The sequence below is a fragment of the Tupaia chinensis genome, unplaced genomic scaffold, assembly GCF_000334495.1.
Source record: "Tupaia chinensis unplaced genomic scaffold, TupChi_1.0 Scaffold000567_1, whole genome shotgun sequence".
NCBI classification, from domain to species: Eukaryota; Metazoa; Chordata; class Mammalia; order Scandentia; family Tupaiidae; genus Tupaia; species Tupaia belangeri.
The window spans coordinates 3,844,584-3,870,257 of NW_006160080.1; the positions used below are offsets into that span (position 1 = coordinate 3,844,584).

The following is a 25,674-nucleotide window of genomic DNA, read 5'->3' on the forward strand; positions in this document are numbered from 1 at the left end:
CAACTGTAGACACCAGAGACAGTGTGGGAGGAGGCTGGGAAATGGCAGAGGGTGAGAAATAGGGGCAAAAAAAAATATGAAACTAGAAATGGAAAATTATTGACGATAACATGTATGATTAAGCCACTATGCAGTGTATTCTGGATGGGAAATCACATTTTGTATGCTGTGATGCTGCTCAGTGAATGAATGTAAATTGATTAATTTAAAATTTAAAACATTTCTAAAAAGAACTATTTTATTTAACTTTATTTAAGTATTCATTTATTTTAATTTGACCAGAAATGGGGAGAGAGAGAGAGAGAGAGAGAAAGAAAGAGAGAAAGCAAGCCACCAGGTTTGGGACTCAAACTGCGGTCAGCCATGTGGGAGTCCAGTGCCCTTAACTACCATGCCATCTGCTGGTTCCCCCCTTCAGACTTTTAACAGTGATCCTTTCTGGGAGATGGTTTTATTTCTAATTTTTAGTTTCCATACAGTTTATAAAGACATTTTTACCCTGATAATACAGCTCTGCAACTAGCGAAGCAGTTGAACTAACACCCATAAATATAGGTGGGGAGATAATATCTGCGAATGTTTTTTTTTACATAAACTATCCTTTTAATGTCATTTTTAAAAAACGATTGTGTGACCAGCAGTTAGCGTAATGGCTATGTCGTTGAACTCCCCCGTAGTCGACCGTGGTTTGAGTCCCGGACCTGGTGGCTTAAACTCACACCAGGTGCATGTGCATGTGTGCCCAAAATTCTGAGAGGAGAATGGAGGAGAAGGGATTGCAGCATGGCCATACCCCCTGGGGGGGTGATTTCTTGCTTTCTGTCTCTGTGTCTTTGTCTTTCTGGTGAGCGCCCGTGCCCTATAGCAAAAATCTCTCAAAATAAAAAATTGCAAATAGACTACATAATATAGGTGGGCAAAAAGACAATTAAGTGAATCTCTTGAACATTCAATGTATAATACACAGCATATTATCAACATTTCCATGATTCACATCAAAATGATGACATCCTAAAATGTATTTCTTCTAAAAGATAGTTTATCAGTAAAACATTACATATATTTTAATACTCTGGTATAATACTTCTTTATATACTGCAGAAAAATTAGATATAGGACTAGTTTTCCAGCTTAATAAAGGACCTTTTCTCATTAGCTTTTATTAATAAAAGAACCACAATTGGGACCAGCAGTTGGTGTAATGGCTATGTCCTTGGACTCCCATGTAGCCGACCTTGTTTCGAGTCCTGGACCCGGTGGCTTAAACTCATGCCAGGCATGTATGCTTGTGTGCCCAAGATCCCAAGAGGAGAATGGAGGAGAAGGGACTGTGGCTTGGCCATCCCCCCTGGGGTGTGATTTGTCGTTTTCTGTCTCTCTTTCTGGCAAGTGCATGTGCCCTATAGCAAAACAAAACAAAACACCTCTCCAAAAAAAAAAAAATTAAAAGAATCACAATTAAGTCATAAATAGGCAAATTATTAACTATATGATTTGAGGTTTAGGATGAAAACTTATTAAAATTAGTTTGATATACAGCAAAGTTATACAACACACTAAAACCAACTGTTTAACATTTTTGCTTTGTGTGAACTGCCCGTTGTGAGAAAAGAACAAACTTTTTAGTGATGGAAAATACAGGAGACTATCTTTTGGAACTTATTATTTGAAAGGAAGAGGGAGAAATATTTCAGCAGAGTTAAGGGCTAATACAGATACTAATAAAGGCATCTTGAAATCAGGGAGGCCATGTGCTTTGCTGTAGAAAACTTCACTCTCCCAACGACACACACAAAACAAAAACTGCACTGGGTTTGTATTTAGGCCTACAGTCTAGGCTTCCCGTATGGATTACTAATCTACAACAAAACACCACAACTGCAAAGCTTTCCACATTCCCTGAACTAGAAATACCCCAAGATGTTACAGTATGTTCTTAAAACCCCTAGTAAAAAATACCCCCAAAATAATCTTGACCATTTCTGGGCTGTTCTAAAGGATCTAGATGTTATAAAGAATACAGACAACAAGAAAATCCTACATCTATTTTTCTCAACCCCATGCAGCCACATTTGAAAGTCAACAATTTCAGTGGGAGAGAAAATCATATTTTATAAGGAGGGCCATACACTGGAAACAAGGTGCCCTTTTATTTAAAATAATAATAATGAAACTCTGAAATTCATTTTTTTTTCAACCCCAGTACCATGTGCTAGATAATTTGTTCACCCCAATATAAAATCCTGCATTTATAATTTAAAAATACCCAGGCAGGGGACCAGCAGTTAGCATAATGGCTATGTCACTGGACTCCCATGTAGTCGACCACGGTTCGAGTCCCAGACCTGGCGGCTTAAACTCACCCCAGGTGCGTGTGCTTGCGTGCCCAAGATCCCAAGAGGAGAATGGAAGAGAGGGGATTGTGGCATGGCCATCCCCCCTGGTGGGTGATTTCTCGCTTTCTGTCTCTCTGTCTTTCTGGCGAGTGCATGCGCCCTATAGCAAAAATCCCCCCCACCCCCCAAAAAAGAATACCCAGGCAGTTATGGGATGCTGTGCATATTTAACGTCTACCAGCAATCCAGAGCTTACATGCATCTATCTCTTTCTCTGGTAATTTGATTCATTCACCTGTTACTGACTTCTCTGGCTCTCAGACTATGACTTCCTCAGAAACCACCTCTTTGGAACATTCATTTCCACTTTTGAAACTCTCTCCTTGAGCTTCCCCCATCTCTCCAGCCCCTCTGCCTGATTCCAGCCCTTGAACAATAACCTCATCTGAGAACTTGCAATCACTTTTACCAAACATACAACAAATCTTCCCAACCTGGTATTATTTTAAACCTACTCTCCGCTTTTGTTTTTGTTTTTGTATAACAACATGATAGTTTGCTAACTTTGTGGAGAGGAATATGAATGAGATCAATGTCTTTATCTCAAACAGATAAAGCAGCCAAGATCAGGTATTACTGTTCCAAGTGCAAAAACAACTGATCTTCTGCTACAGAAGGAGACATGAATGCAGTAGATATTTGTACAATCAAACCCCTGTATGCAGGTGAAATACTTGACCCGGGACCAGCAGTTGGCATAATGGCTATGTCACTGGACTCCCATGTCGTCGACCGTGATTGGAGTGCCTGACCCGGTGGCTTAAACTCAGGCCAGGTGCATGTGCGTGCGTACCCAAGACCCTGAGAGGAGAATGGAGGAGAAGGGATTGTGGTGTGGCCATCCCCCTTGGGGGGTGATTTCTCACTTTCTGTCTCTCTGTTTCTCTCTGTCTTTCTGGTGAGCGCACGCGCCCTATAACAAAAACCTCTCCAAAAGAAAAAAAAATGAAATACTTGGCCCTCAGAGTCTAGAGTTAACACATTACTGCAAAATCAAAGCAAAGTGGAGAAAGATTCGATGAAAAATACAGAACGCTTCATGAATTTGTGTGTCAACCTTATGCAGGGGCCATGCTACTCTTCTCTATATTTTTCCAATTTTAGTATATGTACTGCCAAAGTGAGCACCCGAGTTTGAATTTTTTAAAAAAGTTTAGTCATTTATTTCTTCTATGAGTGAGAAATGGCACCCCCAACAGGGTCTCCATACTGCCATCCACCCCCAGCCTTAGCCAGTTCTGGATCATGGGTGTGTATGCCAAGAATACTCAGGGAAGTCTCTGGACACACAAGCAGAAGTTCCCACATAAGTCAGCCTTGCAGAGCATCGCCATTTTACTGTTACATCACTGTCTGGCCTGTGAAGTTTTAATTTTTTTAAGTAATTATTTATTTTATTTATTTAGTATTATTATTTTATTTAATTTGGCCAGAGAAAGACAAAGAGAGAGGGAAACTGAGAAAGAAAGCATCAAGGTCTAGGACTTGAACTATGGTCAACCATATGGGAATCCAGCACCTTAACCAGTATACCACCTGCCAGCCTCTTGGTCTATGAAGTTTTATATACTAGGGATTAGGGAGTCGTAGTTTTTGAGCTTTAAGTGGATTTATCTGTAAATCTAGGAGGGATGGACTGCAGAGACACCAAGCAGGGATCCTACTTGGGATACTGTTTGAATATTTCTGGCAAGAAAGTAAAAATAGGGGACCAGCAGTTAGCATAATGGCTATGTCGCTGGACTCTCATGTAGTTGACCGCGGTTCAAGTCCCGGACCCCCCTCAACACCAGGCGCATGTGTGTGCTTACCCAAGATCCCAAGAAGAGAATGGGGGAGAAGGGATTGCAGCATGGCCATCCCCGGGGGGTGATTTCTTACTTTCTGTCTCTCTGTCTCTCTCTGTCTTTCTGGTGAGTGCACACACTCTATAGCAAAAAGCTCTCTAAAAAATAAAAATAAATAAAAGAAAGTAAAAATGGCAGTGACTGGGGGTGGCAGTGATGGGAAAGGATTGGCAAGCAACGAGGAAAAACTCACAGAAGGGCTGGAAATGGGAGCTGGCTGTCTGGGGGATAAATGCCACGTGGTGCCACTACCTCCTTACCATCCCTGAGCATGCGCAGCACGCATCCTCCCCAGGTCTCTGACCTAGCCACTCCCTCCACCTGGAATACTTTCTTAGCAATCTGTGAGGCTCACTCCTTACCACCTTCACATCTTTACTCTCCCTCACTGATAACCCTATTTAAAACTGCAGACAGTCCCTCCTAGCTCTCCATTTCCCTCCTCCCTGCTTAACTTTCTCCCATGGCCCTTGACATCAGTGGACATGCTATACATTTTATTTTATCGGTTTGTCTGACTTCCCTCACCTGCAATGCCAGGTCTATGAGGGCAGAGATTCATATCTGTTATATCTATTTCCCCACCATCTGGAAAAGTTTCTAAAAGATAATACCCTGGTGGTGGTGGGCAAGCTTCTGGAAGGGTAGCTGGAAAGAAACATGCCGAGCCTTCTCCTTGCCTCAGAAATAAGTAAATTTGGGGGAAGAGTGTGACCAGCAGAAAACCCTGTTTCTCATGGTTTTCTCTCAGAAAAGGGAATCTGGAAATTCCCAGACCCCTCTTATTGTGGTTTTCCCCAACTGTCAGTACATAGGCACACACATACGCACTGGGAAAGGCCTGGATCCTTAGCCTATGCGATCCTGTGCTTTACTGAGATCGTGCGTGATTGATGAGAGCTGAGGCCTTACCACTCAATGGCTCTGTCTCGGCTGGCATCATCGTTGCAGTCCGAATCCAAGAAGATGTCCTTGTAGATCCTCCCACACAGGCAGAACATGTCAGGGGCTGGGTGGTCACAGTTCTGCAGAACCTGGAGCATGACCTGGAGAGCCTTCTCTCGGTCACCTTCACTGTTTCTTCTGAACAAGATATAAGATCACACATGTATGAATCAAGACAGGAGTGTATATGTACTCATTCTGCTGAAAGACTGGGTGCAAAGGCATAGGCTTAGCAGGAAAAATATTCTAAATAACATTTCATCTTTTTCTAATGCAGTAATTGCATAAGATCCATACCTGTAAATCTCAATTATACTCAGTCCCTACTTGATCCTACCTTCAACAAGTAAATGAAGAGAAAGAAAAAACAAGAGAAGAAATCTAAATAATAATAGCTACTTAAGAGTCATATCAACTAAATTCAATGTATAGACTTTGGATTATGATTTAAACAAACACACTATAAAAATATGAGACAACTGGGGAAACCAGCAGTTAGCGTAATGGCTATGTTGCTGGACTCCCACGTAGTTGACCGTGGTTCGTGTCCCGGACCCGGTGGCTTAAAACTCACGCCGGGCACATGTGCATGTGTACCCAAGATCCCGAGAGGAGAATGGAGAAGGGATTGCGGCGTGACCATCCCCCTGGGGGATGATTTCTTGCTTTCTGTCTCTATGTCTCTCTCTGTCTGTCTGGCGAGTGCACGCGCCCTATAGTGAAAACCTCTCCAAAAAAAAAAAATATGAGACAACTGGGAAAATTTGGATGCTGAGATGGAGGAATTATTATTTTTAAGTATGATAATATAATCATGATGTTTTATAAAAAATTCTCAACTTTTAAAGACATATACTGAAGTATCTATGGAAAAAATGGTCTATCTTAGCCTTATAATAAATCCAGCATTGAAGTTTGAAGGAGTGGGTGGGGGTAAAGGGGAAAAAATCTGGCCATGCTACGATAATTACAGAAGTAAATAAAGGGTACATGGGGTTTCATTATTGTGATGGTTAATTTAATGTGTCAACTTGACTGGGCTAGTGGATGCCCAGATAGCTGGTAAAACGTTATTTATGACTGTTTCTCTGAGGGCGTTTCCAGATGAGATTACCATTTGAATCAGTAGACTGAGTAGAAAAGACCCACCGTCATTAATGTAGTTGGGGATTATCCAATTGCTGAGAGTCTGAACAGAACAAAAAGGCCAAGGAAGAGTGAGCTTTCTCTTTCTCTTTTTGAGCTGGGACAGCCATCTTTTGCCTGCCCTTGGACATCAGAGCCTCTGGTTGTTGGACCTTCAGATTCCAGGACTTACACCAGCAGTATCCCTGGTTCTCAGGCCTTTGTCTTCAGACTGGAAGTCACACCTCAGCTCCCCTGGTTCTCAGGCTTCTGGATTCTGACTGAATTATACCATCAGCTTCCCTGGTCCTCTAGCTTGCAGACAGCATATCATGGGACCTCTCAGCCTATGCAATCACATGAATTGATTCTCACATATCTCTATATATCCTATTGGTTAATTTCTCTGGAGAACCCTGAATAATAATATTATCTTATTCCTACTATTGAAATTTATTACATATATATATTTTTAAGAGAGATTTTTACTATAGGGCACATGTGCTCGCCAGAGACAGAGGAACAGAAAGCAAGAATCACCTCCCAGGGGGAATAGCCATGCCATAGTCCCCTTCTCCATTCTCCTCTAGAGATTTCTGGGCAGGCATGCACATACACTCTCCCAGTGTGAGTTTCAAGCCTCTGGATCTGGGACTCAAATCACAGTCGGCCATGTGGGAGTCCAGTGATGACGGAAAACCATTATGCCATCTGTTGGTCCCTATATATTTCAAACATAAAAAAATTTACATAATAAAAACTAAAAATGTATTGGCCAGTTGTGGTTTGGTGGTAAAGGCGCTGGATCCCTCATGGCCAACCACACGGTTCAAGTCCTGGACCTGGAAGCTTGAGAAACATGCTGGGCGCATGTACATGTGTACCCCAGATCCCAACAGAACAGAAGAATATTAGAGACGGGTCTGCAGCATGTCCATGCCCCACGGTGGGTGCTATTTGCTCCCCCTGTCTCTGTCCCTTTCCAGTGAGCACATGCATACTCTAGAAAAAATTTAAAGAAAAACTAAAAATATAAGATACTCATTCTGCCTCAACAATTCTACTTCTAGAACCTATAATACAGAAATACTTTACAAGAAATTTTAAAACAGAAATGTTTGTCATGGCATTGCTGCTTATAATGGGGAGGACTTGGAGATGATTCAAATGTCCATGAGCAGAAGAATGGTGAATCTATTTTGTAATAACCAAATCGATCCATATGTAATTTTATAAAGGAAAATGCGTGACATTTTATGGGAAAGAGCTTGTTGAACTAAATGAAAAACATGATCCCGTTCTTCAAAATAAGCACTGTTTACATATATGTTTATGTACACAGATGCAAGTCTGGAAGGATACACGTTAAACTGTTTAGGAAACCACTGCTGGGACTTACGCAGGAGCCCTGTGTACATTTTGCTAATAACTGGGCCCACTCCATGGTGTAACAGTAACAAACTGTTCAAGAGAAGCCAGATCCCACATGGCAATCGGGGTTTGAGTTCTGACCCTGCCAGCCTGAAACACACCAGGCACATGAGTGTCCAAGATCCAACAGAGATAGAACACTGGAGGAAAGCAAGCATGGCATGGCAGGTCCTGGGGAGGGTGTGTATCTCTTACACACACACACACACACACACACACTCATTTGCATGCAAATGCACATGCTTTATAAGAAATAAAGACAAAAGATACTTAAAATATCTACTCTAATAAATGAATAAAGAGAATACTTTTTTTTTTGTTTCATTTAAAATTTTTTTTTTATTCTTATCATTGTTTTTTGAGAGGTTTTCACTATAGGGTGCGTTTACTCGCCAGACAGACAGAGAGAGACATAGAGACAGAAAGCGAGAAATCACCCCCCAGGGGGGATGGTCACGCCGCAATCCCTTCTCCTCCATTCTCCTCTCGGGATGTTGGGCACGCATGCACACGCGCCCAGCGTGAGTTTAAGCCACCAGGTCCGGGACGCGAACCACGGTCGACTACGTGGGAGTCCAGCGACATAGCCATTACACTAACTGCTGGTTCCCTTATCATTTTTTTAAACGTTCAATTGCTATATCTCATTTGGCTAAGAGACTACTTTTTAAAAGATTATTCTTTTTAATTTCTTGGTAATTTTTTTTTTTTTTTTGGGTCTGGAGAGTTTTTTGCTATAGGGTGTGTGTGCTCACCAGAAAGAGAGAGAAAGAGAGACAGAAAGCAAGAAATCACCCCCTGGGAGGATGGCCACACGGCAATCCCTTCTCTTCCATTCTCCTCTTGGGATCTTGGGCACACACGCACACGTGCCCGGCGTGAGTTTAAACCACTGGGTCCTGGACTCGAACTGTGGTCAGCTACATGGGAGTTCAGCGACATAGCTATTACTCCAACCACTGGTCTCAATTTCTTGATAATTTTACAATAGGCTCTTTTATACTTTCTTTTCTGAGAACAGGTACCTGAAAAATGACTGAAGATCACTACCTAAAACTGTCTTTCTCAACAGGCATTCCATGACAGAATTAAGCCCTAGAGAAAATTATTTTGTTATCTGAGTGACTTTTCTGAATCCTTCAAGAGATGGTACATGGTTAGCCCCATTCTGGATGCATGAGAGTTCATTCGCTTCACATATTGGATGCTATCAGTCATTAGGACTTAATTTTCCTAGGGAATCTAATCTGAAAATGACTAATCTAGACAGTGGGCGCCTTTCTGGAAGCATGTATTAATTAAGCCTGCATTTTGACTCTGGCTTTTACCATTGTCTACCTTATTCTCATATATTTGACCTTTCCTCTCTTTGTCATATACAATCCAACGTAACCAGCCTACAAGCCAGTCTCTTACTGCACAACCTACTCACGATAACCTTACATAGTTTTTAATAGAGATTTTTGCTGTAGGGCACATGGACTTGCTGCAGAGACAGAGAGAGAAAGAAAGAAAGTGAGGGGTAGACCCTAGGAATCTGAAGCTGTTGGCTCTGGGAACACTGGCAGCTCAAGATGAAGACCATTTGCAGGCATCAGACTGCTGACAATGTCGACATCACTCTGAAGGGACACACACACAGTTATTGTGAAGGGCCCCAGAGGAACCCTGCAGAGGGACTTCAATCACATCAATGTAGAGCCCAGCCTCCTTAGAAAGAAAAAGAAGATGCTGCAGGTTGACAAATGGTGGGGAAACAGAAAGGAACAGGCTATATAGTTCGTACTATCTGTAGTCAGTACAGAACATGATCCAGGGTGGTCCATTGGGCTTCTGTTACAAGATGAGGTCTGTGTTATTCTTGCTATTCAGAAGAATGGGTTTCTTGCTGAAATCTGAAGTTTCTCGGGGAAAAATATATCCAGACAGTTTGGTGCAACCAGGTGTTACTTGTTCAGTATCTCAAGCCAAGAAACATGAGTTGATCCTTGAAGGCAATGATATTGAACTTGTTTCAAACTTAGCTTATTTAATACAGCAAGCCATGATAGTTAAAAATAGGATATAAAGAAATTCTTGGATGGAATCTACTACATCTCTGGAAAGGGAACAATTCAGCAGGCTGATGAGTAAGATTTAAGAATTCTCCAGCTACAGGAACAAGCTGGACAATTTCTAAAGCTATTATATGATATTTTAAAGATAATAATAAAAGACAACCCTTGATTTGAAACTTTTTCGTAAACTGATTATCCTTTTCCAATTACTTGGCCAGTAAGCAATTCAGGAGTAAACTAATGTGCTAAGAACAATACAGAAATTATAGAATTCCTGATCAGAACATTTTTGTCTAGTTGTTTTTCTTTTTTTTAAAAGAATTATTTAATTATTATTTTTACAAAATTTGCTATAGGGCACTTGCACTCACCAGAGAGAGACACAGACACACAGAGAGGGAGAGAAAGTGAGAAAGCAACCGCCTGGTCCAGGGGTTTAAACTGGGGTCAGCCATGTGGGAGTCCAGCACCTCAACCACCACGCCACCTGCTGGCCCTGCCTAGCCGTTTTTCTTTGCAGGAACAAGCAGCTAGAATCTGGTTTTTGAAAGAATAGCAAGGATATTTCAGGCAAGAAAAACAGTACCAGGGAATGTGGCTGTTCATCATTGGACACAGAAGTTGGGGAAGATACTGAGGCTAATTTTACCATGGCATGAATTTTTATTGGGTACTGATGTGTCTTAGTCATTTGTAAAGAGATACCTGAGAAGTGGAACAAAGTGATAAAGCCTCACCACGAGTTAGAAGATGTAATCTGTGTCATGATAAGCATAATTTTGCCATCTGATGTCTCAATAATTTGCCCTACTTTAGCCGTGCACCCTAGACCTTGTTTATTTATTTATTTTTAAGTCTATTAACCGTGGCGCCAGCAGGTGGCCCAGTGGTTAAAGGTGCTGCACTCCCACATGACTGACAGTGGTTCAAGTTCCAGAACTGGTGATTTGCTTTCTCACTTTCCCTCTCTCTCTCTTTCTCTCACTCTGTCCCTCTCTGGTCAAATTAAAATAAACATATAAATAAAGTAAAATAAAATAATTCTTTTTAAAAATCTAATAATCCTTCTATAAGCTCTTAATTTCATGTATCACACTTAAATGTGATGCTACAATGCTGGAACATAATTTAACATGGTTTTCTAAAAAAAAAAAAAAAAGACTGAAAACAAGAAATCATCCCCAGGAGGGGCGGGGGCCGTGTGGCCACCACAATTCCTTCTCCTCCATTCTCCTCTCAGGATTTTGGGCCTGCACACATACATGCCTGGTATGAGTTTGAAGCCTCCAAATCTAGGCCTCGAACTGAGGTTGACCATTTGGGAGTCCAGCACCTTAATCACTATGCAGCCTGCTGGCCCCAATACCCTTTAATTTTTAATAGCCAATAGATAACCCCCCAACTCAAATTTACTAAAGTACTTAAATAATTCCTAGGGTCTGTGATGAGAATATGAACAAGATTAAAACTTCAATGAAGGCCAAAATTTCTACATCTCTTATTAGCCAACTTTTGAGATGCAAAATACTCAGGATTTTGAAAAGAATGTACTTAATTCGCTTAAATACTTAATTATTGATGTGAATTAAGGTTTGTTTGTTTGGTTTTAGTTTTTGGTGTTTTTTTTTTTTCCTCAAGCAGTTTCATCAAGATTTCCCTTGCATTTTTTCATTAACATGAAACTTACCCTTGTTAATAAAAACAAAAGGTCTTTTGAGTATAAACAAAACAAAAATCAAACATTTGGAAAAATGAAAAGCAAAGAGATTTTCAGCTTAAAAGCCACTTTGACAGGTGCTAAATAGCTAATCTCTTTAGTGGTTAATAATCAGCTTTCAGATCTGCTTATCATTTTCAGATCCCAAGGTATCTAAGAACAAGCTACAGATAAGAACTCCTGTGTTTAATCAGCCAGCAGCATCTGTTTCTGGCAAGAAGGTCATTTCACAATTAAGAGGAAAAAAACCAGTGGGTTTGAAATCTTGGCTGCATATTAGAATCACCTGGGGAAATTTAAAAACCCTGGGGTCCCGGCTGCACCCCAGAACGATGAAATCTGAATCTCTGGGGAGGAGAGCCAGTCACCAATGCTTCCTAGCCTGCACATTCTGATTCATCACTGCGAAATCCGCTGATCAATTCTGTCTTTGTCCCGTTTGACCATAGCACACTCCTCCTTCCTTGCTTACCTTCTTCTTTTTTTTTTTTTTTTGAGAGTTTTTTTGCTATAGGGTGCATGTGCTCGCCAGAAAGACAGAGAGACAGAGAGATAGAAAGCGAGAAATCGCCCCCCAGGGGGGATGGCCACACCACAATCCCTTCTCCTCCATTCTCCTCTCGGGATCTTGGGCACGCACGCACACACACCTGGCTTGAGTTTAAGCCACCGGGTCCAGGACTCGAACCGCGGTTGGCTACATGGGAGTTCAGCGACATAGCCATTACGCTAACTGCTGGTCCCCTTGCCTACTTTCTTTATCCGATTTGCACGACACCCCACTTGCCTCATTGTCTTCCTACTTGAGTCTAATTTTCTGGTTTATCTTCAGCTCTGAGAAATTGAGATTTCGAGAGAGAGATTTTGCTGTAGGGCACGTGTGCTCACCAGATAGACAGAGAGAAAGTGAGAAATCACCCCTGAGGGGGGATGGCCACACCGCAACCCCTTCTCCTCTATTCTCTTGTGATTTTAGGCATGCACGCACATGCACCTGGTGTGAGTTTCAAGCTGCTGGGTCTTAGTTTCAAACCGTGGTCAGTCATATGGAAGTGCAGTGCCTTAGCCACGATGTCCCCTTCTGTCCCCCTAGCTCTCTGATTTTTTAAGACTGGAATGTCCCTAGGCCCAGCCCTTGGAGGTTTCCTCGTTAGTGGTATCTACTCTAATTCCTGGTGATACCATCCAGTGCCATGATTTTTCAAACCATTTATATTCTGATAGCTTCCAAATATGTCTCTGGCCCAGATCTCTCCCCTAAACTCCAGACGCACATACCCACCTGCATTCTTGGCATCTCCTCGGCATGTCTATGACCTTGAACTTAACGTGTCCAAGATCAAACCCTCGATCATCCCATTAAACCTGCTCTTCTCAGTCTTTCCCATCTTGTTTAATGGCCAGCCCCTTTTTCCCTTATTTAGGCTGAAAACATTAGAGTCAGGCCTGATTCCTCTCATACCCTTTATTCAGCCAGTATATTCTGTCTGCTTTTATTTCACATATCCAAAATTACCCACTCCTCATGACCCCCACAGTTGCCATCCTGGTCTGAGCCACCATCATTTCCTACTTCCTCTTGCATCCCTCCACAGTCTATTCTCAGCACAGGAGTCAGAGTGATCCTGCTGCACTGTGAGGTCATGTCACCACTCAAAACCCTCAAGTGGCTCTGCCTCGGAACAAAAACCAGTGTTCTCTAATGGCCTGCAAGGCTCTGTAAGATCTGACTCCCCCAGGCCAGCCTTACAGCAGTTAAGCACTACACAGAGGAATCCAGATCCTACAGGGCCAGAGTTCGAGTCTCAGCCTGATGGATTGAATAAGACGCCAGATGTACATGCCCAGGATTCTGATGGGATGGAGAATTTTAGGAAAAAGGATTGTATGAGCCCCCACTGGGGCTCTCTCTCTCTCATTCATACATATGTGCCCTCTGGCATAAAAATAAAATCTGGCTCCCAGTTACCTCTCCAACTTCGTCTCTTACTATCCACTGCCCCAGCACCTACACCGCTCCAGCTACACAGCCTCCTTGTTGTTCCACATGCTGACCCCTCTACCAGGAATGCTCTTCTCCCACATGTTGACAGCTTCCTCTGCACAATGCTTAACTACTATACTACAGGCTCGCCTGAGCTTTAACACAACTATTATCAATATATTGTTTTTTGACTGGCTTGGTGGGGCAGAGTTAAGCACTGTGCATATGGAGCTGGATCCTGCATGGCTGACTATGGCTTGAATTCCAGCCCTAGGGGCTTGAGAAACATGCTAGCTATGGGGGCCAGTAGGTGGCATGGTGGTTAAGGGTGCTAGACTCCCACCCAGGGGCCCAACCATGGTGCGAGTCCCAGACCTGGCGGCTTGCTTTCTCACTTTCCCTCTCTCTCTCTCATTCTGTCTCTCTCTGGTCAAATTAAATAAATAGACACATTTTTAAAAGTTAAATAAAAAATAATTCTTAAAAAGATACAACATGATAGCTCATGTGTGCTTGGACCCCTCAAATCCTGATGGAATAGAAAATTTAAGGGAAAAGGATTGTGTTGGGGGGGTGCTGTCATTCTCTTGCTTGCAGTCACTCTCTCTCTAGCAAGTGTCCATGCCCTCTGGCAATTAAAATTTTTTTTTTTCAAAAGATTGGGTTGTCAGGAAAGTCACGACACATTTTTGCATAGAAAAACATAGAAAAATAGGCATGACTTTTCTGATGATCCAATATATTGTTTCTATATAATGTGTGTGTGTGAGAGAGAGAGAGAGAAGGTATTTCATGAGAGAAATGGAAACTCTAAAACAAAAATAAATGGAGGACTTAGAACTGGAAAATATATTTTTAAAATGACTGAGTAGGCATAACATCAGATTGGACACTGCTAAAGAAATGATCAGTACAGAGCAATTGAAATTAACAACTGTGGGAACCAGCAGTTAGCGTAATGGCTATGTCGCTGGACTCCCACGTAGTCGACCGTGGTTCGCGTCCTGGACCTGGTGGCTTAAAACTCACACCAGGTGCGTGTGCGTGCATGCCAAAGATCCCGAGAGGAGAATGGAGGAGAAGGGATTGCGGCGTGACCATTCCCCCTGGGGGGTGATTTCTCGCTTTCTGTCTCTATGTCTCTTTCTGTCTGTCTGGTGAGCGCATGTGCCCTACAGTGAAAATCTCTCCAAAAAAAAGAAAAAAGAAATTAACAACTGGGGCTGGATGGTAGAGGGAAGTGATTAGGAGGGAGCAAAGGGAACATTTGCTTGGTCAAACTCATTAAATTGTATGTTTACACTTTTACATTTTTCATATAGGTATCTTAATGCGGTTGGCTCAAAAAATACATACATAGAAACTGGGCCATGTTTCTGAGAGTTACTGTCCTGCAGGGCCAACCATTGATCTGTTTGGCCTCAGAGAAGTGCCTTGTCTCCCCCCTGCTCTGGTTTGTATTGCAGGGGTGGGGGTCAGGCGTGGGGTGTGCCTCCTCCAGGCAGTGGGTTACCAGCTGACAGCAGCCAGTGGGCAGCCCGGGTGGATGAGAAACGAGGCAGGAAGAGGAGGTCAGGGTCTGTTCTCCCTCTGTGGTTTATGGGGTGGCTCTAGTGACAGCTGCATGTTTCTGCAGACCTAGCTCCCACTGGACTGGCTCTTAAGAGATTCAGAGGAGCTTGGCGCCTGGGTTCTGGTAATACCACCTCTTTCCTAGGTCCCTCTAGCCAAGGCACAGTAGCAGCTTCCTGCCAATGCTAATTTCTGGGCTCTGTGTAACCAATTCCCAGTATTATATGTCTTCTACATATCTATTGGCTTCTGCCTCCCCACAGGACCCTGACAGATACACATATGCCCCCAAGGAAGCAGGTGCCTTACTCTGGCCAGGTGCCTTGTATTTACATAAAGAGAAGGAATGATTAGAGGCAACTTGTGTTTTAGTGCCAACAATGCCCAGGGCCAAAGAAACACACAGGGCACAATGGCTGCTTTCCTACTCTGCAGATAGGACTTCGCTATGTATCAGTGCAGAGCCACTATTAAACATCCAACTAGCCCCCTTTGTCCTGCCCTTTCCCAGTGTCCGGGGATCACAAAGCAGTATCTGAAGACTGGGCTTCGCAGAGGCCCCGCAGGCCTTGAGACAGGCCTTGAGACAGAGCCGGGTGTTTTCTAGGCTGGCTTTCCCACTCCGGTGAACAGGAGGAATAGCAGGAGATGAAGAGTACACCTGCCTCAGCTCGTGGTCCCATTCTGGGATCTGCTACCAGGGATTTCCACACTTATGGACCCAGTGAAATTCTACTCCTCGCTTAAGAGTTACAGCAGGTTCACCAAACCCCGCTTCCTTTTTTACCCTGGGCACTCAGCCAGATGACATTTCCCAATGTCCCTTGCAGTTAGATCAGGCCATGAGACTGAATTCTGGCGAATGAAATGTTCAAGGAGGTAGTGGCCACCATTTCCTGAGCAGGCTCACACACGTCCCTGGTACAGGCAAAAAGTGGAAATGCCCAAATGGCCATCAATTGATGAATTGATAAAGTGTGGCCGATCCATAAAATGGAATGCAATGCAGCAATAAAAAGGAATGAAGTACTAATACGTGCCGCAACACGGATTAATGTTGAAAACATGATTCTAAGTGAAAGAAAAGACCACAAAAGACCACCTACGGCCATGAATCCATTTACAAGAAATGTCCAGAATAGGCAAAGCCATAGAGATGGAAAAGAGACTAGTAGTTTCCAGGGGCTAGAATAAGGTGAGGGACAGGACCAGCAGATGGCATAATGGTTATATCATTGGACTCCCATGTAGTCAACAGCAGTTCGAGTCCCAGACCTGGAGGCTTAAACACACTGGGTGTGTGTCCATGTGTGCCCAAAATCCCAAGAGGAGAATGGAAGACAAGGAATTGTGGCATGGCCATGCCCCCTGGAGGATGATTTCTCACTTTCTGTCTCTCTCTCTCTCTCTGGTGCTATAGAGCACACATGCCCTATAGCAAAAATCTCTCTCTCTTAAAAAAAAATAGAATAAGGTGAGGGAATAGGAAATAACTATGAACAGATGATCAGAACAGATTTGTGAATGCTTGGAGATGGGGCCGGAGGTCAGGGGCAGGCAGGAAGGGGCGTGACTAGTAGTGGGTATAGGTTTTGGCGGGGGGATGATGAAATGGTCTAAGACGTATTGCAGTGATGAGTGCATGACTGAACGTGCTACAAACCGCTGTGAACCATATGGTATGAAAGTATGAATATATCTCAAGAAAGCTGTTAAAAAGCACACAAGCATAGGGCTGGATAGTGGTATGGCAGTCATGCGATGCTCTGTGAAGCCGACATGCATGGGAAGGTCCTGGGTTCACATACAGAAACCTTCCTAAACATGCCAGGTAAGAGCGAATGAGAGCAAGTTCCACTCGGGGAAGAAACAAAGAAAGGAAAACCACACATACGCACTTGTAATTCACCACACTCTCCCTTTTCTTCGCATCTGGCTGAGAGGAGGCCCAAGGCTCTAACAGAAGGCAAGGCCTCGAGTAGGAAAGGGACTGGGTCTTCATGCAATCACTTGAAAACAAGTTGTATTTTGGGCCACTGAGTTTCTTTCCTTCTTCCTCATCTATAACATAAAGGGTTCGGATGACACAATTCCTACTCAGCTGGCAGACTGCACGGTTCTCTTCATATGGGGAAGACAGTGACAAATACGTATCCTTCCTGGACAACATGCTTTTAGGTCCATGAAGACAACACACTATAAAAGTGGGGAGATGCCATCATTTTTCTAATTTTGACAAACAAGTAATAAAGGAGGCCATTTATATAAACTAAGATGGCAAGAATAAATAGAGCACATACACAGAAGAGATTTTTTTTTTTTTTAAGGAAGCTGATGGCTACTGCAGACATGACAAGCCTGTACTACCTTCCTGGGGACGCTGGTTCCTCCATCTGAGTAATGACCTGATAGGGGAGCCCAGAGACTGAGGGAAAGTGAGAAATCACCCCCTCCTCCCTCCCACAGATGATGGCCATGCTGCAATCCCTGCTCTTCCATTCGCCTCCTGAGATTTTGAGCACACATGTACATGTACCAGTGTGATTTTCAAGCCAACAGGTGCAGGACTTGAACTACGGTTGGTCATGTAGGAGTCCAGCATCTTAACCATCACATTACCCGCTGGACTCAAGACCTCTTTTTATTTTATTTTTAATTTTTTAAAAATATTTTTTATTTAATTGTATTCATTGTCATTATTTTATTTTATTTTATTTTATTTTGAAGTTAACCAGAGAGAGACAGAGAGAAGCAAAGTGAGAAAGCAAGCTGCCAGGTCCAGGACTCGAACTGAGGTCAGCCATGTTTTATAGCATTCGCAGTGTGCAAGGTATTCTCCCTAGAACCTTATAAGTAATAACTCATTTAATTCTTTTATAAAATTATTTTATTAATTTATTTGTTATTTATTTATTTTTTAAAAATTTGACCAGTGTGGGAAAGAGAGAGAGAGAGAGAGAGAACAAGCCACCAGGTCCAGGACTCGAACCACGGTTGGCCATGTGTGAGTTCAGCGCCCTTAACCACCATGCCACCTGCTGGCCCCAATAACTCATTTAATTCTTTTATTTATTTATTTTTTGATAGGTTTTTGCCATAGGGTGTATGCGCTCACCAGAAAGACAGAGAGAGACAGAGACAGAAAGTGAGAAATCATCCCTTGGGGGAGATGGCCACACCGCAATCCCTTCTCCTCCATTCTCCTCCTGGGATCTTGGGTACACATGCACAAGCACCCAGCGTAAGTTTTAAGCCACTGGGTCTGGGACTCGAACCACAGTTGACTACATGGGAGTCCAGTGACATAGCCATTACGCCAATTGCTGGTTCCTATCCTGAACTCTTAGGATTTTTATGTGTCTGATCCCACAGCTATTAGGTCATTGGGAAAGTCATGACATATTTTTCTATGATTTTCCTATGCAAAAATGTGTCATGACTTTCCTGACAACCCAGTAGACTATATCTTCTAAAGATGAAGTCCCTGGAGACGAACACTGTGCCTTGCCCACCTTCATGACTTAGCATCTAATATGTGACCTGGCTCATACCTGATGAGTGAATGGAAGGAGGAGGCAGAATTCATCAAGTGGCATGTTTCAAAGTCCTGTACATACGTTGTCATTCTTACCTATTCAGTGCAAATGCATAGTGGAATTTAATATTGTGCTGATCGGCCAAATCACACGTAGGCAGCATCTCCAGTGTTTCTACCAGCTTCACCATTGCATCGTAGTCCTGTTGGCAAGAAGTCTCAGGGTGAGAAAGAAAGGAAACACAGCTTTTCCCAGATTTTATGATTAGTCATCAACACGAGACAGCCTCAGCACTTAAGGACAGGCCTTTCCTATCAGAGGGCATTTGGTGAACTTACTTGTTGTCTCTCAGACAACAGAAAGAAAATCAGAAAACAGATAAAAATTATACTAGCAGATGGTATAATGGTTAAGTCGCCGGACTCCCATGTAGTTGATGGCGGTTAGAGTCCCAGACCCAATGGCTTGAAACTCACACTGGATGCATGTGTGTGCTTGCCCAAAATCCTGAGAGGAGACTGGAAGAGAAGGGCCTGTGATGTGGCCATCACCCTGGAGGGGTGATTTCTCACTTTCTGTTTCTGTTTCTCCAGTGAGTGCATGTACCCTATAGCAAAAATCTCTCAACCCCCAAAAAGAAAACAAGATGGATGAGAGAGAACAGAGAAGGGATCTCTGTTATTAACAGGCAAAGAGGATCAAGAGAAAAAGATTTCGATCCAAAGACAAGGCCCAACTGTGGGTATGTACACTGCTTGACAAGGCTACTTGGCAAGCTGAGGCCACATGGGAGGTCTGGGTTTGATTCCCAGCCTAGTCCAAAAGTTGGGCATGGTGAACACCTATAGTCCCAGCTGCTTAGGAAGCTGACACAGGAGGATTGCAACAGTGAGACTCTGTCTTAAAAAAAAGGGGTGGGATCACGTTGGGCATACATACATGCGTGGCCAAGATACTGGAAGGAGAGGAGGAGAAGGAACTGTGGCATGGCCATACCCCCTGGGGGGTGAGGTCTCACTTTCCTGCTCACTGAGTCTGTTTCTCTCTCTCCAGTGAGTGTATGTACCCCTAAGGCATAAACCTCTCAAAAAATAAAATAAAATAACAGGTAGGAGCAATGAAAGAAAGAGCCAAGCAGCCAGGAAGAAGCTACCATGTTTTCAGTGTGGGAGCATTCACACCACCACCTGGGCTGTGTTTTAAAATGACCCAGACACACACACGCGCAAGAAAACTTACAGTCAACTTCCCACGTAAAGGGAGAAAGCATCGCAGTCCTTCCTATTTTGGCAGAATCAATCAAAATAATCTAAACAGGGATTTCTCAGCCTCAGCACTAGTGACATTTTGAGCCCAGTAATTCTCTGTCGGGGGACTGTCTGGTGCACTGTTAGATCAGCATCCCTCGCCATGACCCACGAGATGCCGCGCCACCACCGCCCTCAGTTTTGACAAACCCAAAATGTCTCTAGACGCTGCCAGAAGTCCCTGAGTTGAGAACTGCTGCTCTCAACTCTGCATAATCACCCAGGAAAAAACTGCTACCATGTTTGTCTCAGCTGGGTCCCCGCTTAGCACCACCACCTGTCACCCTTTTGCCAAGCTCAGAATGACCAGTACTAGCCAGCTCGCTGACAGGCAGGCACAGTCAGCAGAGGAGGGCTGCCTGCCGCAGCCGCGTGCCTGTCTTATGGCTCTATATCTTGATGCTGCCCCAGGAAGGCAATGCATTCTAGGCTCACCCTTGTGCCTCAGAGTCCCAACCAATCGATGATCATAAAAGGGACACATGAAGGCAGCTCAAGGGAAGAAAGACTCCCAGAAAGGCCATTCCCATTCTCTTGTCCCATGGGGCATGAGATAATCATTACAATCCCTTTGTAGCACCTAGTAAAATCTGTTATCACCAGGAGCAAGAGTTCCTTTGTGATCGACTTCGCTCAGAATAAACATCTGCATCCCACGTGCTGGGTCCTGGATATGCCTCTGCTATTTCTGTTCACCCTGGCACTCAAGAGTGATGGGGAACAAAGCAGGAAGCGACAAAGGCCTAAACAAAATGGCATAGCAGAGGAGTTAAGAACAACGACAACAGAGCCAGTTGGCCTCAGTTTGAATCCTGACCTCACCAATTGCTGTGTGACCTTAGACAACTTACATAACTTCTCTGGGCTTCATTTGTAAAATGGGAATAATCAGAGTATACATACCCCATAGGTTTTGTAGAGGATTGCATTAACTAGCATTAGTAAAGGACTTGGAACCATGCCTAGTAGAAAATATATACAAATTGTTAAATTCTTACCTCCTTACACTAAGTAGTCATGTATATGAGATCTTGGAATGGAATGGTCACATCAGTCCTAATATGGCAAAATCTTCTCCAACATTTCTACTGCACAGATAAGCTGGTGACCTATGACCTAGCCCTATATCTACTTGTCAGCAAGACAGATATTTCCCCGTGCACTTAGTCTACGAGGATTTCCCACGAGGAGCTTCTCACGCCGAGGAAAACCTTGGCCCGTGTTAGCCACAGCTAGGCATAACTCGTACCTGGATATCACGGTAGGACAGGAGCAAATTAATGATGATGTCTGAGGTCAGAACCTCGGTATTATCCATGCGGAGTTTGATCCGAGCCAGCTCCTTCGCCAGTTCGTCGCCCTGGTATTTCTCTCTGGCTTTCCGGATGTCATTCAACAAGGTTTCTTTGTAGTAAGCACTGAGAGGGAAACACGGAGACTTCTAGTCACGTATACATGCAGCCAGGACCCTCATCATGTGCGCCCAAACACGGTTTCCACTGTCGGGACTTCGGCTAAGCCACGGAGACCTGAGCCCACACCTGAGCCTCCCTGCCCCATCAAACAGAAGACACTTTCTACCTATTATTCATAGTTCCTGGAATCTAATCAATAAATGATAAATAAAAATCTGTTCATTATAACTTGGAAAGTATTTTCAAAGCTGACCCCAGTGTATTCAGACAACACTCAGGACTTGCTCCCTGTCCACTTCCTGATCGTTTTAAACATACGGAGGGCAGAATATTGCTTGCATATTTATTTTCCCCACTAAGAGTAGATAATCACAAAACCAAACAGAACCTTAAAAGCCATGAAACAGAGATAAAACCTTCTCTGGAATAAATTTTCCTCTCAGGTGTCCCACAGTCGCAAAGGCTCCCTCTCTTGAGCTAGAAACTAGTGTCACATTTGTATATAATCCAAGAGGAAGCAGAGATGATGGAAGCTCATGGATAGCCCTGCCTGTCACTCACTCCCTGGCTCTCCATGTCAGATTTGACTGCCAGAATATTTCTTACGTAAAATATGACATTTCCTTTATGTAGACATCTAGATAATAATGGGGGCTGTACAAAAACATTTTAAAAAGTGTGAGTTTATTTTGGTGTCTATTTTTTATGTTAAATCTATGCATAGTTTTTTCCAAGACACACATTTTTCCATAAACCTTTTGAAGACCTCTCGTATCTGGTACTTGGTTTTAAAATCTTGAAAAATGACTTAATTTAGTGTCCAGAGGCTGATCATTTAAATCAATGATCTTTTCTATTTTCTAAATAATTTTTTTAATGGCAACTAGGCATTTGCAAGCAGTAATACTGTCGAATCTGTTAAGAAGCTGAAGTGATCTAACTGTAGAGGGCAAAATTAGGCTTTCATTAAAAACAGAATAAGCGGAACCAGTAGTTGATGTAATGGCTATGTTACTGGACTCCCATGTAGTCAACTGTGGTTTGAGTCCTGGACCTGGTGGCTTAAACTCGCACCAGGCATGTGTGCATGTGTGCCCAATATCCCGAGAGGAGAATGGAGGAGAAGGGATTGTGGCATGGCCATCCCCCCTGGGGAGTGATTTCTCACTTTCTGTCTCTGTCTCTCTCTGTCTTTCTGGTGAGCAAATGCACCCTATAGCAAAATAAATCTCTAACAAAACAAAACAAAAAACAGAGTAAGCAAAATGAAAGAATAGACTCCAGAAAAGACAAATAATACATGGGACAGAATAGGAAATGATACTTACTTTTAATAATTATAAAACTACACCCAAATAAATGTGCATACAGTACATATCCTGGCTTTCAATGCTCATCAGACCTCAATTAACGTTTAAAGAATGAAGTGATGACACACAAAGTGTTCTGATATAAAAATATCAGTGCAGGGGCCAGCAGGTGGCATGGTGGTTAAGGGCGCTGGACTCCCACATGGCTGACCATGGTTCGAGTCTCAGACCTGGCAGCTTGCTTTCTCACTTTCCATATCTCTCTGTCACTCTCTCTCTCTGTCCCTACCTGGTCAAATTATAATAAAATAAATAAAGTTAAATAAAATAATTCTTTAAAAAATATCAGTGCATTGTTTTTATTTATTTCTTTATTTGTAAATTGCTAGTACCACAAGGGTGAACAAATTAGCAGATTCTGCCAGTGTTTAAAATTCTGTCATAAATAGACTGAGTCACTAAATTGGGTGATAGCCATTGCCCATTTGGTAAACTGTAAAGGCACCAAAGCTATGAAAGTTATTAGTTTAGCCTGACAAGTAAAAAGTTACACTTCAGTTGTGTCTTCAAGGGTAATTCTGAAAAATAGTTTTAATAAACTAAGAAACCTAATAAGAATGGTAACTTTTAAGTAAATAAAACACTGACTTGAGTATGGCTTTGGGACACTGGATATATAATAAACGTGTAGCCGTCATTGCCTTTGGTAACTAGGGAAGATGTTCCTAATCAATGTGAATTTGGAAAAGTCTTCAAAGCCTTTTTTAGCACAAGATTCAAAGTAGATTTTATAAATCCATCAGAGTTGGTAGTAGAGCTAAAACTCACTCGCCATCCCTGTTATAGACTTTGAAACCACAAGCACCATTCGCCCTCTCCCCAACCATTGGCAGACAACTGCCAGCTCACAGGGTAGATTCTGTCAATAGGTATTTCTAGCCCTTTGAAGTTTAACCAAAACAAAAGAGCAGTTTCCCTACTGATACATTCAAGGGGGTCTTCAAAAGGTTCATGGAACCCTTTTGGCCAGAACCACCATCTAGCAGTAATTAACCAAAATGGCGAACACAAAGGGAGAGAGGCACCCGATCGATATATTTTCTCTAGGCTTTTTAGATAACATGGAGTTGTTCCTTTGGCAGCATTCATGCGAATCTACAAGAAAGGTGATATTGAAGACATCAAGAGAATGGGTGCTGTTCAAAAAGGAATGCCCCACAAATGTTACCATGGCAACACTGGAAGAGTCTACAATGTTACCCAGCATGCTATTGGCATTGTTGTAAACAAACGGGTTAAGAGCAAGATTTTTGCCAAGAAAATTAATGTGCGTTTTGAGCATTTTAAGCATTCTAAGAGCCTAAAATGTGTGAAGGCAAATGACCAGAAAAAGAAGGAAGCCAAAGAGACAGGGACCTGTGTTCAACTGAAGCACCAGCCTACTCCACCCAGAGAAGCACACTTTGTGAGAACCAATGGAAAGGAGCCTGAGCTTCTGGAACCTATTCATATGAATTTATGTCATGACGGGTGTTAAAAATAAACTAATCTGGGAGGTATGTCCTGGTGTGTTCAGGGAAGCCATGCTCTAAACCCATCTCCCAGACTCCCAAAATATTCAGACAAGGTAAGACAACCTCTGTCTTTTCTCTGTCTCTGGCTGTCTATCTGACTCATGCTCTCTCCCCCTTTCTGTCTGTCTCACACTCTCTCTCCCTTTCTGTCTCATGCTCTCTCTCCCTTCAAACTTTTTAATTTTTTTTTTAATTGTTCAAGCACCTCTCCTCAGCTTGGGCCTTTCCTTTCACTTGTTAATTTCAGAAGCCATTTTAAAGCTGAGGTGTGTCCTGGTGTGTTCATTTTTTACTCTTTTTTGGTAGTGTTTTCCTATTTTTTTCCCTTTTTGCTCATATTTTTTAATCTTACTTTCTTACTCTAAGCCTCACTCTCCAGACACTTAATGTCTACATAGGCCTAGGTGCACAGTAGCCAAGCATCTGAATCCTTTTAGATTCATTGAATTCCTCAACGCTTATTGAATCTCCTGCTTTAATGAAGAAATTTCTTTCCATAAATCTGAACTCCTAATCTTACTGTTTATACCACATTGCTAAGCACTGTGGAGGAGAGATTTTGTCACAGAATGATCAGAAACAATTGCAGAGGTACAAGAAACATAAGAAACCAAGAAAATGTCTCTTCTGTAAGGGAAAAAAAAATACCTCAGGACAGTAGAATTCTTGGAAATGTCTGATAAAGACTTCAGAATATTCATATTGACAAAACTAAATGAGATGCAAGAGCTGAGAGATAATGAACTCCAGAAGATGTAGGAGAAAAGAGACAACGAGTTTCAGGAGGTGTTGAAGTTCTTTCATGATCTGAAAGAGGAAATACACATCATGAAAAAGAATCAAATGGAGCTATTAGAGATGAAGGCTGCCCTTCAGGAAATCAAAACGTCTCTCTAAAGTATTAAAAGCAGATTAGTCCATGCAGAAAATCGAATCTTGTACGTTGAAGGTAAAACCTCTGATCTAGAAAAAAACAACCAAAAAACTGAGAAAATAACATACAAAAAATGAGAATACTATACGAGAAATACTAGACAGCATTAAGCACCCAAACATCCTGATAATCGGTATTTCAGAAGGTGAGGAAACTAATAAAGGCACTGACCATCTATTCCATGAAATCCTTGAAGAAAACTTTCCAAATCTAAAGAGGCATTCAAATATCCAGACCCAAGAAATACAAAGGACCCCTAATAGAATCAATCCAAGAAGATCTTCTCCAAGACACAGACTAGCCAGACTGGTCAATTCTACAAAGACAAGATACTAAAATTGGCAAGAGAGAAATGTCAGGTTACTTATAAAGGTTATCCTATCAGGCTAACCTCTGACCTCTCATCAGAAACAATGTGAGCAAGGAAGGAATGGGAAAATATATTCAAGGTGTTAAGTGAAAAACAGTTTCAACCAAGAATACTATACCCAGCAAGATTATCTTTCATATGGAAAAAAAGAATA

General features: G+C 42.6%; 1 protein-coding gene and 1 non-coding gene across 2 annotated transcripts in view; both read right to left on the reverse strand.

The window, feature by feature from the left end:
* MAP3K15 (mitogen-activated protein kinase kinase kinase 15) overlaps window positions 1-25,674 on the reverse strand; it is a gene marked incomplete at its 5' end in the record, with an annotated part of 118,727 nt that overhangs the window by 67,959 nt on the left and 25,094 nt on the right. Inside the window, 3 exon segments of the mRNA XM_014591371.2 lie at window positions 5,156-5,326; window positions 18,706-18,812; window positions 21,167-21,335. Of these exon segments, the coding sequence (XP_014446857.1) occupies window positions 5,156-5,326; window positions 18,706-18,812; window positions 21,167-21,335 (447 nt within the window).
* LOC114009576 (U6 spliceosomal RNA) lies at window positions 3,418-3,524 on the reverse strand. Its single transcript, XR_003550971.1, has one exon. It is a non-coding gene; the product is annotated as a U6 spliceosomal RNA (small nuclear RNA).